The sequence below is a fragment of the Pelodiscus sinensis genome, chromosome 5, assembly GCF_052426305.1.
Source record: "Pelodiscus sinensis isolate ZL-2025 chromosome 5, ASM5242630v1, whole genome shotgun sequence".
Taxonomy (NCBI): Eukaryota; Metazoa; Chordata; order Testudines; family Trionychidae; genus Pelodiscus; species Pelodiscus sinensis.
This window is the reverse complement of record NC_143056.1, coordinates 120,950,826-120,965,279: the sequence shown is the minus strand read 5'-3', so window position 1 is coordinate 120,965,279 and position 14,454 is coordinate 120,950,826. Positions and strand designations below refer to the sequence as shown.

General features: G+C 49.3%; 1 protein-coding gene across 1 annotated transcript in view; it reads left to right on the top strand.

Moving 5' to 3' along the window:
* CRACR2B (calcium release activated channel regulator 2B) overlaps positions 1-14,454 on the top strand; it is a 72,063-nt gene that overhangs the window by 52,179 nt on the left and 5,430 nt on the right. The window contains exons 11-14 of the mRNA XM_075928240.2: positions 4,128-4,207; positions 8,860-9,163; positions 9,325-9,460; positions 11,196-11,277. Of these exons, the coding sequence (XP_075784355.2) occupies positions 4,128-4,207; positions 8,860-9,163; positions 9,325-9,460; positions 11,196-11,277 (602 nt within the window). The remainder of the gene's footprint in view (positions 1-4,127; positions 4,208-8,859; positions 9,164-9,324; positions 9,461-11,195; positions 11,278-14,454) is intronic.

The following is a 14,454-nucleotide window of genomic DNA, read 5'->3' as shown; positions in this document are numbered from 1 at the left end:
CACACATTTCAACTGCTGTTCCTCCCTCACACCCCTGCATGTTTCCTCCTCCGTCTGTGACTGAGTGCCTGTAGTGCTTTGTTTCACCCTGGGAGGAAGATTTGAACCCACATTGTAATATAAGCTCCTTGAAATGGGTTACCAAAGGTGCTTTGAATCCTTAGGGTGGGGGATAAATGATCTGTGGCTGCCTAAGAGTCAGGATATAATCTAATATCCAGCAGAACTGCTTTCTATAACCAGATCCCATGTGCGCTAGGGCATTGGCACAGTGTATATTTAAAGACTTTTCCTTTGCCAGGCTCTGGAAATAGAGCCAGCTCTTCAGTCCCACTGGGGTCTGGGCAGAGCAGCTCTCTGTGCTGGTTTCCACTGGGCTGAGATCTGGCCCCAAAAGTTTATTTTCTATGGTAATATTTTTAACTTGCTGTTGAACTTAGCTCTTGAGTCCAGAAAACTATTTTAAAATAACATGGATTTAGAATTGTTGTCGCCTGAGAAGCTACTGTTCCCTATTTAATTATCTTTTTAAAACTTGCCTGGGGATGGAATCTAGTAAGAAGGGTTGTTTGAGGGTGGAGGGTGGGATTTTTTTATTGGGGTGTGGCAGGTAAATATCCCAGCCAAGGCTGTGTGCATGCGAAGCACAACCCCTGGGACAGGGATGTAAGAGGTTAACTGGTTATTCAGTAAGTAGGCGGTTTATTGACCTGCTTACAAGGCAACTGGTTAACTGGCTCTGCCAGCTGGACCCTTTCTGCAACCATAGCAGGACCCGCCGGAGCAGCTCTTCCTGTCCCCACTCCCCTTCCCAGCTGCAGCTGGGCCAGGAGCAGAGCAACCTATGTGGCTGGTGGTTAACTGGTTAAACAAATCATGTAACTGGTTAACTGTTGTAGGCAGGTTTTACATCCCTACCCTGGGAGCACTGAGCCACTTGCAGGAGAGTTTTCTAGGGCAAGAAAAGCTGCTTCTGCTGAAGCTGAGTAGGTTATCAACCCACTCCCACATCCTCCCCTGGCTCCCTCTTCTTCTTCCTCCCCAAATTGTGTGTTAGTGCCTGTAGGCCTCCAAAATGCTGCATCTCTGGAGGAGAGACCTTACTCCGCCTCTAATCCCAGGTAGGGAGCACACTTCCTCCTCCACGCCTTGTCTCTCTTGGTGTGGATGAGGGCTACCTGGATGAGGAGAGTCAGACTCATTGGGTGGTTAGCATGCTAGCCTGGGATTTAAAAGACCTGAGTTTAATTTCCTATAGACACCCAGCAAGCCCTCCGTCAAATCACTGAGGGGCTCTATTTGTGGGAACTTCCCTACCTCACAGGCTTGTTTATTTTCTTAAATAGCTTTTCGCTCATGCGCTCTGGGAGGCTGGCTGCAGGGGAAGGGGTCAGTCACACTAGGCTAAAAATGAGAAATGCCATTAAAAAGCTGCAGTGATGTATGGTATTAATTTAGATAGAAGATAAATTAACCTAGTCATTTCCAAGATTAAACAGTGTTAAATGAGGTTTGGGGCTTGTCATATTGAGCCCTTAGCCTGCTTAGTACCATGGCAAAATACCATTAAAATCCTTTTAACTATTAATTAAAGATAAAGAAAAAAACCCATTAAAGCATTTGAAATGTAAAGCATTAAATAAGGGTTTGATTTTAATAACACCCCTTGATCCCTTTCCCTTTAGCTGGAGTGAGATTTTAGAGACCAGTCTGACAGGCCCTTAGCTCTGGTCTACACGAGGACTTATTTCGAAATAACACCCCCCAAGGTCGAATTTATAAGCAGAGCGTCCACACGACCAACCCCATTATTTTGAAATAAATGAGCTGTGGCATTCAAAATCTGTACTCCTGCTTTCCATCAGGAATAAGGCTAGTTCCCCAACAGTTATTTCGAAATAGCAGTAGTGTGGCACTCCAGTGCCACTATTTCGAAATAACTATTCTCCAGAGACATTTGAACGAATTATTCCCCAGTGCTTCTTGTGGCTCTAAGTCCGAGAAAGAGTGCCCACATTAAGGGAGCCTGCCTTGGACTAATTTCGAGGCTTCCTCATAGCGTGGACACGCTAGTTTGAATTTGTTAAATTGGGATTTGTTCATCTGAATTTACTAATTTTGAAATAGTTTCCTAGTGTAGTGGCCTTTGGGGGTACCAGAGAGGGTAATAAGTGTCTCTTTAGGTAAAAGAGAGGCTCATTGAGATGAGCTAGAACTGTTGCTGCTGCCACTGTTAATCTCATCCCATTTCACCTCAGGGTGGTTGGGATTCCGGGGTAGCTGGTAGGGGTGGTGATGTCATCTGGTTCCCTCTCTCTGGCTTTGCTTGGACAGGACATCTCTCAGGATTTGGATGATGAAGTTGTGGTGTCCCAGGAGGTGGTGGTGGTAGCCCTGAGGGCAAAGCTAGCTCCAGTAGCCTCCATCTGCTCTTCTCTTTTCTCCCTCAAAGGTCTCTCTCTCTAAGGCTCTACAAAGGAAGTGGTAGGTGAAATATCCTATACCAGGGGCCAGTGTAGACGTACCCTTATTGTTTGCTCTGCCAGTCTGGCCCTAAAACCTGACACGCCGATGTTGGTTCATTGCTTCCCAATTCTGCATCTTCTGTTGCTGCCAAGCAGGAGTTCAGCACAGTTACGTCAATGTGGCCTTTTGTGTTTGAAATGGTTTAGTCTCCATTCTCTTGCACCTATTTATAACAGTCCCTACTGACAACAACTTGACCTACTTCCCATCCACATTTGTTATTGCCGGTTATTGTTATAGTTTACAAACTTCCATATACGTCTTCCAAGAGAGCTTGTGACTCTGGTAACTTTGTCAGCCCAATTATCACAACAGGGGCTCTGTGAAATGTTCTCCGTAGACACACATGGACATTGTTATGAAGACCCCTACTGGACACATCTCAGAGGGGGAGCCATGTTAGCCTGTACCTGCAAAAAGAATGAGGAGTCCTGTGGCACCTTCGGGACTAACAGATTTATTTGGGCATAGGCTTTCGTAGATAAAAACAAAGTGATTTTTCTTGCCTGTTGTTCCTATGGAGCACGTGTAGCTTCCCACATCGTGCAAGCACCAGCCTCTTTCCATCTGCTGCAATACCCACACAGGATGGGAGGAGGTGAACAAGTGTGCAGCAGTCATGATGAAGACAGGCAGATGTGCAATAACCACTCCCCCGCTGGCTTTCGGAGACGCCGGTCCCTACAGAAGGGCAGTGCGATTCCACACTTCACCGAAAACGCCTGTTTGCCAACACCCTTCGTGACACTGCCGTCACTGTCTCAAAGTAGGGAAAGTCCCATGTACAGCTAGCTACCTGTGCTCATGCTGGGGATGAGGCTGAGGATTTTCACTGTGCTTACAGCGAGGTGCATGCTTGCATACCTTCCTGACCCAGGGCCTAGCAATGTAATGTACTGGTTACCGTGAAAATCTCTTGAATCTCTCCACTATGCCTACTAATTGCATGTCATTCTTTAATCCCGCTTGTGCATCCACCCAAAGCCATTGGCTGGACTCAGTTGGTCTCTGTCTATGCTATCAGGTTATTTTGAAATAAGTGATTAATTCAAAATAATAACTCCAAAAATAACTATTTCAAAATAGCACAGCCACACTACAGGGAAGCCTCGAAATTAGTCTGAAGCAGGCTCCCTTAATGTAGACGCGCTACCTTGACTTAGAGCCCCAGGAAGCACTGGGGAGCAATTACTATGAATAACTCTGGGAAGTAGTCATTTCACAATAACAGCAGCTGAGCGTCCACACTAACCCTATTTTGAAATAGCAATTTCGAAACAGACATAACCCCTCATTCTATGAGGAGTAATTATTTTGAAAAACCAAGCCCATTCTTTTGAAATAATTTTGAAATAACGGACTTGCTGTGTGGACGCTCACCTTGTTATTTCTAATTAGCGGGAGTTATTTCGAAAGAACTCTGTAGTGTAGACCTGCCCTTGTCGTACATCCCAAAGCCCTTAAAGGATTGAAAAGCCATCACCTTTGAGAAGCAGGAGCTGCCATTCACTTAGTAGGGTTTGAGCTGGTGCCATCTGGTGCTTGGTCATTTAGTCGATGGATCCTAATTGCGCTTTTCATCCCCTCTCTTTAATTTCCAGGCACTTCCAAGCAAAAGACCCCTGTGGAAGAAAGGGTCAGCGATAGGCAAATACCTGTTGGAGGACAAGCCGGTCAAACGGTTAGACAGGAATGTGTGTTGTGTTAGTCGTGTGCCATATGTCTGTGGTCAGCGGAGCCAGCCTGCTGGACCAGCTGTGTCCTGTGTCTGCTCCCTACAATGTGGGCCAGGAATGGGTTGGAGATTGGGGGGTGGCAGCTTGCTAGGGACAGGAATGGCTTGCCAGTGTTCTTTGTACACACGGGGCTTGCCCTGGTGCAGCAACATGGGTGGCTGGCTGCCAATGGTTGGAATCAGGGTGAATCCTCCATGCAGACAAGGCTACAGAGCTGACCTCACCTAGGGTTGCCTCTTGTTGCTACTAACGTGGCTGAATTACTTCAATCACAAGGACTCGTTTCAAGACATAATCTGCAATTGGGTTGGCCCAATTTTCCCCCGGCCCCTGGAAGAGTCTGTAGTTAACTCCTGGAAGGCGCATATGCCTTTATCCACGAGCCTGTTTCCCAGACCGTGTGTGCAAACCCCTTTGTTACCCCAGCAGCTTTAGTGGCCACGTATTTAAGCCCCTGGTAAAAGTCTGGCTTACAACATCTGAGCAAATCACCTGCTGGGAATTGGAACGAGCCAGGCCCAATCCCACAGCCTCTTGCTATGATTCTGCACCATGGGGCCAGCCAGGTCCGGAGATACTGTCTCCCCACTCTTTTCAGGAGCTGTTCTCTTGGAAACCCAGCACTCAGCTGCCAGCACGTGATGACCCAAAAGGTTTAGTGGGGCAGAGGGTTGGCAGTTGTGGGGGAGGTAAGAAAGGAGGTTTGATCATCTTTCTGGGTATGTCTACACTACAGCGCTAATTCGAACTAACTTAGTTCAAATTAGTTAATTCGAACTAAGCTAATTCGAATTAGTGCATCTAGACTTAAAAGCTAGTTCGAATTAGCATTTTGCTAATTCGAACTAGCATGTCCACACTGAGTGGACCCTGAACTGAGGTTAAGGATGGCCGGAAGCAGTGCCGGCAGGGCATCAGATTAGGATTTAGAGCGTGGAGCTGCTGCCTCAGGCTAGCCGAGGGCTGTGCTTAAAGGGACCCAACCCCCACCCCGGATAGACAGTTCTCAGGGGTTCCCTGCTTGCAAAGCAGTCCTGGCTTGGAGTGCCCTGAGTGCCCACACTCGGCACATCACAGCACTCAGCCATCAGCCCGGCTGCACTTGCTGCAGGCTGCCATCTGGAGGGGGGGGGGGTCAATCAAGGGGCTTCAGGAGAGTTTCCACCCTGAGGAGCCCGCAGAGCCAGCCCAGTCCTCCCCATCGGGGGCTCATACCCCTTTCCTCCCTCACCTCCTTCCACTTACCCCTCCCTAGCCCCCCTTCCTGATGTTCAAAATAAAGGACACGTGTGTTCAAAAATAGAAACTCTCTTTATTGAACAAAACTCGGGGAGACTGGGAAAAGAAGGTGAGAGAGGGGAAGAGAGAGGGTGGGAGAGGGGAGGGCAACTAAAATGATCAGGGGTTTGGAACAGGTCCCATATGAAGAGAAGCTAAAGAGACTAGGACTTCTCAGCTTAGAAAAGAGGAGACTGAGGGGGGATATGATAGAGGTATATAAAAGCATGAGTGGTGTGGAGAGGGTGCATAAATAAAAGGTTCTTCATTAGTTCCCATAATAGAAGGACTAGAGGACACCAAATGAAATGAATGGGTAGCAGGCTTCAAACTAACAACAGAAAGTTCTTCTTCACAAAACAAATAGTCAACCTGTGGAACTCCTTGCTGCAGGAGGCTGTGAAGGCTAGAACTAGAACAGAGTTTAAAGAGAAGTTACATAAAGTCATGGAGGTTGGGTCCATGGAGTGCTATTAGCCAGGGGGTAGAAATGGTGTCCCTGGCCTCTGTTTGTGGAAGGCTGGAGATGGACGGCACGAGACAAATGGCTTGGTCATTCTCTTCGGTCCATCCCCTCCAGGGTCCCTAGGGTTGGCTGCTGTCGGCAGACAGGCTACTGGACTAGATGGACCTTTGGTCTGACCCAGTACGGCCATTCTAAGCTCAGGGCTCAGGGTCGGGAGTCTCAGTGGACCACCCTGATTTTCATGCAAACCTGCTCCCGGGTGGCCAGGCTGGCAGCTATCCTGCCCTAGACGGCCACTTTCCTGTGCCTAGTGTGGAGATCGTGGACGAGGTCCACGATGTCTGCACTAGACCAGGCGGGTGCCCGCCTCTTGCGGTCCTGGCCAGGCTCCCGAGAGCCGAGAGCCGCCAGCCTGGTCCCGGGAAGAGGCGGAGGGCTGGGGGGCATCGGGTGGCTGGCTCATGGCGTGCCAGGTGCAGGGTCTGCTGGCTGGGTGCTGGCAGGCTTGCACCTGGCACGGGCACCGTAGCCAGCCCGTGCCCCTTTAAGGGCTCCAGGGCCGGGAGGGGGGCATACGAGTTTCCCTGGTGGTGCCCAGAGTGGCCACCAGGGAAAGCTGGGGAGGGCTAGCCTCCCACTAGTTCAAATTAAGGGGCTACACAGCCCTTAATTCGAACTAGTAAGTTCGAACTAGGCTTAGTCCTTGTGCAATGAGGTTTACCTAGTTCGAACTAAGCACTCCGCTAGTTCGAATTAAGTTTGAACTAGCGGAGCGCTAGTGTAGCGCCTATCAAAGTTAATTCGAACTAACATCCGTTAGTTCGAATTAACTTTGTAGTGTAGACATACCCTCTGTTCCCATTCCTGCTCTTGAACTATCCCATGTTACTTAAGAATTGCTATAACCACAGGAGAGCCTGTGAACTTGCAGTGGCACCTCTCCACCCAAGCTATCAGTGGGCTTGTGTTAAAAAATCCTTTTCTGAAGAGGTCTCTCAATCCCATATTCCAGCCTGTTGTGCTTGTGCAGCAGCTTTAGTAGAGGGAGGGTCATGCACATTTCTGTTCTCCATGAGCTGGAGCCTGTGTGTGAGCTTTTCCTGGCAGGAATTTCATTCGTAGAATCATACAATGATGGAATATTAGAACTGGAAGGGACCTTGAGAGGTCATCAAATCCAGTCCCCTGCCATCATGGCAGGACCAAGCACCATCTAGACTCTAGACCATCCCTGACAGGTGTCTGTCTAACCTGCTCTTAAATATCTCCAGTGGTGGAGATTCCACAACCCCCTAGTCAGTTTATTCCAGTGTTTAGCCACTGTGATCATTAGGAAGTTTTTCTAATGTCAAACTTAAACCTCCCTGGCTGCAGTTTAAGCCCATTGCTTCTTGTTCTATCCTCAGAGGCCAAGGAGAAGAATTTTTCTCCCTCCTCCTTGTGACACCCTTTTAGATACTTGAAAACTGTTACCATGTTCCCTCTCAGTCTTCTCTTTTCTAAACTAAACAAGCCCAGTTCTTTCAGTCTTCCCTCACAGGTTCTGTGTGGTGATAAAACCCTTTTCTTAGAGCTGGCTGCAGAGCTAACAGTGGTCAGGGACAGGATCATAGCCATGCTGGATTGGAAGGGCCAGTGAGAAGTTACTAAATCCAGCCCCCTGCACTTGGAGACGTTGGGTGAAATGTGAGCATGCCGCTGAACAGCGGCTGCTAAGAACGGACCTGTTCTAAGACACACACGCTGGATGAAATTAGAAACTGAAAACCAGAGTCGTTCTTGCAGGGTCTTGTTTTTCCTCCTGCCTCCCCTCCTCCTACTTTCTCCTCTGTTTTTCCTTCCCTTTTCCTGTGGCAAGAGAGAAAAGAAATGGCAGGATAAGAGAAGGGCCTATGGGTGAGAACCAAATACTGAAAAACAAATGAAACATCCCAGTGAAAACAAACGTCCTATCTTTAAAAAAAAAATCATAAAAAATTTAAATAAACCAAAATTGCTCTTTTCAGAAATCTGCCGCACACAGCTGGTCACGATTCATTTTCCTGAAATTCCCCCGTTCTTGTTTTGGGGGGTGTTTTTTGGGTGGCTGCTAGTTTTTAGGTTATTTTGTTTTTGATTTTTTAGCTGCTGTAATTACAACACAGATAGTTGCTGTTTGAAAATGGACTCTTAGTCAGCCTGTCCATACCCCGGCTAGTGCCAGGATCTTATTGCTACCATCTTGGAGTTTTCTTTGAGTTTTGCTCCATTAAGAGGCCCTGAACCTGTACAACATGAGGAGAAGAGCCATAGTCTCAAACCCCAGTCTTACAAACTCTCAAAGCTTGGGCATAAGTGCAGAATTGGGACATGTACTGTGTCTTCTCGTCCCGCTCCTTCCCTAGGGGTAAAATCGGTCTTGTATCTTAGAGGCTGTGTCTACACTACACTTCTTTTTTGGAAAAAGGTATACAAATTGTGCTCTGCAAATTGCATACCTTTTTCCGATTCTTTTTTCAGAAGAGGCTTTTCTGAAATTTGGCCCATTTACATTGGGCCAAATTTCGGAAAAACCTCCTCTTGTCAGAAGAGCGCTTCTTCCTCCTGAAACAAGGTTTACAGGGCTTTCAAAAGAGTGCGTCTGCTCTTCCGAAAACATTTTTAGAAGAGCTTATGCATTCCCTGGATGAGTCAGAGTTTTTTCTGGGATTCCAGAAAAAAACTCCGTAGTGTAGACATAGCCAGAGAGAGGGAGAGAGAGAGCATCCCAATCAGTATTCTGTGTGCGCTAACTTGGTCACACTCACATTGAACATTTCTACTCTCCCCACCTCTCCAATCCCATCTCTGGGGCACTCCTGGGTCTGGGGACAGGCAGCTGGTTCCTGGGGATCTTCCTCTCCCTTTGCTGGAGGATGTGGCTGTGGAAGAGCCCAACAAGAAGAGCTGTAAATGCCTCCTGGACACCTCGACCACAGTGAAGAAGGGAAAAGGAAGCAGCAGGAGCTTTGGAGAGAGCAGCAGCTCAGGCAGAGGGCAAGAGCAGCAGCAAATGACAGGGGCGGATGGGCACCCATGGATGGCTCCAAAGGGGGATGTCAACCAGAGGCAAACAGCAGCTGAATTGGATGATGCGCCATTGTCCCTCCGTGGGCGGCCCCTTGGCACTGAAGCCACAGTAAGTCTCGTCCTTTAGGGCTCTTCCTTTCCCCAAACCTTACCAACTGCCTTCGGTCTCCATTGATTTACACTAGCTGGGGTCCTGGACCGTAACGCACAACTCAGACCTTGTTTTCTACTAACTCTCTTCCCTTCCTGCCCTGTTCTCCCCAAATTCAGACACCTGTTGCAGCCGCCTCTTCCCCAGAGCGTCTCTTCAAAGTGGTGTTTGTGGGCAACTCTGGTGTTGGCAAGAGCTCCTTCATCCATCGCTTTTGTTATGACAGGTTCTTGGCTGAGATCAATGCGACCATTGGTAAGGGAAAACCTCCCGCCCCTGTGCTGCCAGGTCACCGCGCTGGGAGCCTCTGGCTTGGGCAGTGGCATAGCGAGGGATGGCGGGGGCAGGAGGAGGGCAGTTGCCCCTGGGCACTACACTTGGAGGGGCACCAATTTAACTGCCAAAAGTTACATCATTTGTTAACTTTTTTATTATTTCTTATTTTGTATATATTCCAACAGTCGACTGTGAAAAGGTTTCAGCGAAACCTTCAGCAAGTAAATAGGACGATAGTTATGTTATACTGACAGCGTTGAGGTTATACTGTGTGGCTACGTCTACACTGGCCCCTTCTACGGAATAGCCATGCTAATTTAGAACTTTGGAATAGGGAAATGCACAGGGGATTTAAATATCCCCCGCGGGATTTAAATAAACATGGCCGCCGCTTTTTTTCCAGCTTGGGCAAAAGCCGGAAAAGAGCGTCCAGACTGGCGCGATCCTCCGGAATAAATCCCTATTCCAGAGGATCTCTTATTCCTACTTCAAGGAATATTCAAGTAGGAATAAGAGATCCTCTCGGAATAGGGCTTTATTCCGGAGGATCGCGCCAGTCTGGACGCTCTTTTCCGGCTTTTCCCCAAGCCGGAAAAAAAGCGGCGGCCATGTTTATTTAAATCCCGCGGGGGATATTTAAATCCCCCGTGCATTTCCCCATTCCAAAGTTCTAAATTAGCATGGCTATTCCGAAGAAGGGGCCAGTGTAGACACAGCCTGTGTGTTTTAGCGCGAATGGTGGCAGGAATACGCTTTACCCAGTCACCTCCATTCACGCACCTTCGGGTGTATCTGGGCGGGGGAAAAAATATATATACACAGTAACAAATGATCGGGGGGCGCAAATTTTGCCTTTGCCCCGGGCGCATAAAACCCTCGCTACACCACTGCGCCTGGGAAATGCGGGACGTAATGGCACATAAAAAAGGAAGCTAGAATGATCCCCTTGGTGAAGCTAGAAATGACCCCCCCCCCCTCTGCTCCACGGCAGTGCAGAGTTACCCATCAGGGCCTTCTCTCCTGTATGTCCCACGCAGCACTCAACATGCTGTCGGCACTGACCAATTGTGGTGAAGATTTTCCAAAAAGGATTAGTGATTCTGGGCTGCCCAACCTGAGATACCTTAAAGACCTTCTCAGGCTGGCTGGTTAATCCCGGAACTATCCAGGGCACTGTCTGACCAACGGCCACCCATGCAAATTCTGGGGAAGAGAAAGAGAAAAGAGAGAGTTGGGAAGGCCTGGTGCCTTCCCTGTCATGAGGGAGGCTGATAAAACTGCTGGCCCCTGGGAAGGTGGGGAGCTGGCTCTGTGCTCCCAGAAGGGGCAGGACCTTGAGAGGAAAGGGGGACGGTCCAGAGCAGCCAGCCGTCAGCGCTGCCCAGACCGCACTGCCTCCCCCACCTGCCTTCAGCATCGTCTGGACTGCACCACATGGGGCTCCAGCACCTGGGAGCCCTGGGCCCTTTTGGATCACTAGGCCGCAGGGTAGTTGCCCCCTTTGCTCCCCCCATCAGGGGGTCTGACTTAGACTGCAGAAACACCCCAAACAAGCTGAGCCCTTCCCCCACACAAAGGAAAAGAGAGTCCCTGCCCCAAAGTGTCTGCTCTTCTGTTGCACTGAAATAACTCAGCTGATCCTTTCTATAGGCCTCGTTTCCCTATTTCCCCTGCTCTGTCCTGCAATCACCAGGTGCTGTCGCTTCTCCTACAGGTATGGATTACCAGGTGAAGAGTTTAGTGGTGGATAACACACGGGTGGCCTTGCAGCTGTGGGACACAGCAGGCCAGGAGAGGTAAATAAAGGATTTGAGTTCATGGGGACTGGGTGACCCCATGATTGGGGAGACAAGCCCTCCCAGCCCCATCTACCAGAGCCATGACTGTCCCCACACTGTGGTCTGCTGGCCCCTGCCCAGCCTCCTCTCCCCCCCTAACCCCTCAATGTGGCTGCTGGCCCTTGCCCCCTCCCTGCCCCAGAATAGTGCCCCCAACCTCCGCCAACCCCGGTGCTCCAGGGAGGCAGCAGGCAGCACGGCTGCAACCTTCCCTAGCTCCGGAGCACCAGAGAGCCAATGGGCAGCATGGCTGTAGCCTCCCTGAGCTCCAGAGAATTGCATGCAGCCCCAGCCTGTCCCAGCCCCAGAGCTCCAGAGAATCGCATGGAGCCCCAGCCTGTCCCAGCCCCAGAGCTCCAGAGAATCGCATGCAGCCCCAGCCCCAGAGCTCCAGAGAGCTGGCCAGCTGGCATGGTACAGAGCTGGGCATGGGTGGAGCCAGGGGAGGCAGTTTGGGAAGGCCGTGTCTTCCCCTGTGTAGGATACCCACTGCCCATGATGAGTTCCATGCTAGGATTTCAGGCTGTCCAGCTCAGAGCCCCTAACAATAAGTGCTGAGAGTGGCTACGGGGTGGGAGGACAGAGCAGACCTGTAGTAGATCTCAAGGAATGTGATGCTCATTTTAACCTTGGAGGGGTTGTTAGCTGGCACCAGGAGGTTCTGCCATCACTGTCTGTATCACAGTCCTATGCAGGAGATCTGTAGGTCTGCGGCTCCCAAGCCAGTCGTGGAGGGGATGGATGTGAGTGCCATGCATTCTTTTTCATACACTAAGGTGAAGTCCAGCCTTTCCCTACACCATTGCACGGGGGGAAGGGGAGGGTTACAAACTCATGTTGGCCTTCAGAGTTCTCCAAAGTTGACATGCTCCTGGAAAGCAACAGGCAGGTGACACTCAAACCAGCACATGATGCCTCCAGGAGAGTTGGGAAATAATTGTGTGTAACAATGGCCCGGGCTGGGGTTGGACCTCTGGATGCAAAAGCACCAACCTCTACTTCTTAAGATCCAGGATTGGCTCCTTTAGCTTCTTAGAGCCAGGAACACAATCGTAAACCTCTTCTGCGGTCTGGCCACTAGAGGGTACAAAGAACCACACTTTGTTAGACTGAGCTACCTTTATTTACTATGTATGGCTCATGTTTAATCATGCCGTGTTTTGAATTTACCCCTTCAAGGTGTTGATTTAATTGCATGGGTGTGGCATGGGTGTGTAATGGGCCCCCCATTACAGAAAGGATGTAGATGCATTGGAGACAGTCCAGCAGAGGGAAACAAAAATGCTTAGGGGGCTGGAGCATATGATTTATAAGGAGAGGCTGAGGGATTTGGGCTTGTTTAGTCTACAGAAGAGAAGAGTGAGGGGGGATTTGATAGCAGCCTTCAACTACCTGAAGAGGGTTCCCAAGAGGCTGGAGAGAGGCTGTTCTCACTGGTGACAGAACAAGGAACAGTGGTCTCAAGTTACAGTGGGGGAGGTCTAGATTGGATATTAGGAAAAACTATTTCCCTAGGAAGGTGGTGAAGTACTGGGATGGGTTTCCTAGGGAGGTGGCGGAATCTCCATCCCTAGCGGGTTTTTAAGTCCCGTCTTGACAAATCCCTCACTGGGATGATTTAGTTGGGGTTGGTCCTGCTTTGGGCCAGAGGGCTGGACTCGACCTCCTAAGGTCTTTTCCAGCCGTAGGATCCTATGATAAATATGCTGTAATTGTCTCAAACACGGTGTATTTTTTTCTTCTAAATATGTTTTCTATCTCATCATGAGGTTGAGGTGACCATGTTGTGTGACCCTATGCTGGCCACTGACAATGATGCAAGCCCCATTTCAGCCAATCAGATTTTGCAACCCAGAAGTGCCATATACTTGGTGGTTATATAGAGAGACTGCCCCTAATCAGACACAGGTAAAGAAGCGCAATTTCCATTCAGACACGTCCCAGGCAGAGCTGTCAGGCGATCATTGTTTCTAACCTACTTGTAACACGCGTTCCCTGAGGTTCGATCACACAGAAACCCCACTTCAGGAAATCATTCCTGCTCTAGAGAGCACTTGAGCATGTGTGTAAATTCCACTGGAATCAGCGGGGCTTTCGCATATGCTTATAACTAAGCATGTGGCTTGCCTGCTTTCCTGAGTCAGGACCTTGCAAGGATGCAAACACCTTTCTTAGCTTTGAAAATATTGATGTGTCTGCTCCTAACTGGCAGCATCCAGCCAAGTGTTTGATATAAGCAAGGGGAGCAAACGCTCTCACCCCAGGGAGGAGCTTCTTGATGATTTCTTTTGGCCCATAGATGCAAACAACCATGCCACGTGGTCACCACTCGACTGTCTGGTGTGCTCTGAAGTGTCAGAGGTGCTGTTGGCTCCTTCAAATGAAGACATTTCCTGATGCCAGCCCTTAGTGTAAATAGCACCCCGCAGGCCACAGTAGAGAATATACTCCATGGGAAGCAGGGTTATCTAGTTTAGAAACATCACTTCCTTCTGCATGCTCTTCTAGCCTTTGCCCAAGAGAATGGAACGACTTGTCAGCCTGTGTCCTAACGTGTCCTTCTAATAAAGCACTAATATGGCCTTGCGGTCTGTCCTGTGTTTAACTCGATGAGCAACGTGCCAGTATAAACACCCAGCTAGAATGTATGTCCCCCAAGACACAATACCTACTGACCCAAGCACCCGGAGTGTCTCCTGGATTGTAAATCTATCTGCGGAGTCATTCAGGAGGTCACTACTTTGTAGGAGACATTTGCAAACTGGAAATGAGGAAGAAGATTGACTTGGTTTGGCGGTGCTGGTGCAGAGCCCTCATGTAGACGTGGTTTATTCTGGGTCAATGCTATTTACTCTGGTGCAGCTAAACCAGTGGCTGAAATCCCAATGTAGGAACGGTCCAAGTTACAGATGCAGAGATTTCCCAGCTCCCACCCCACATTTACCCCAACAATGCCTTCATCTTTCTCCCTGATCCCATCCAGATGGACTCGCCTCTCTGTTCCCTGCATGGATTTCCTTCCTGCTGCCTAAACACCCCACTTCTGGACAGATGGTTGTTTATTCACTGCTGCCCTGGGCCCCTCCACTGACATGGAATCTCAAGAGTCTGAGTTGGAGACACTTGCCTTCATAA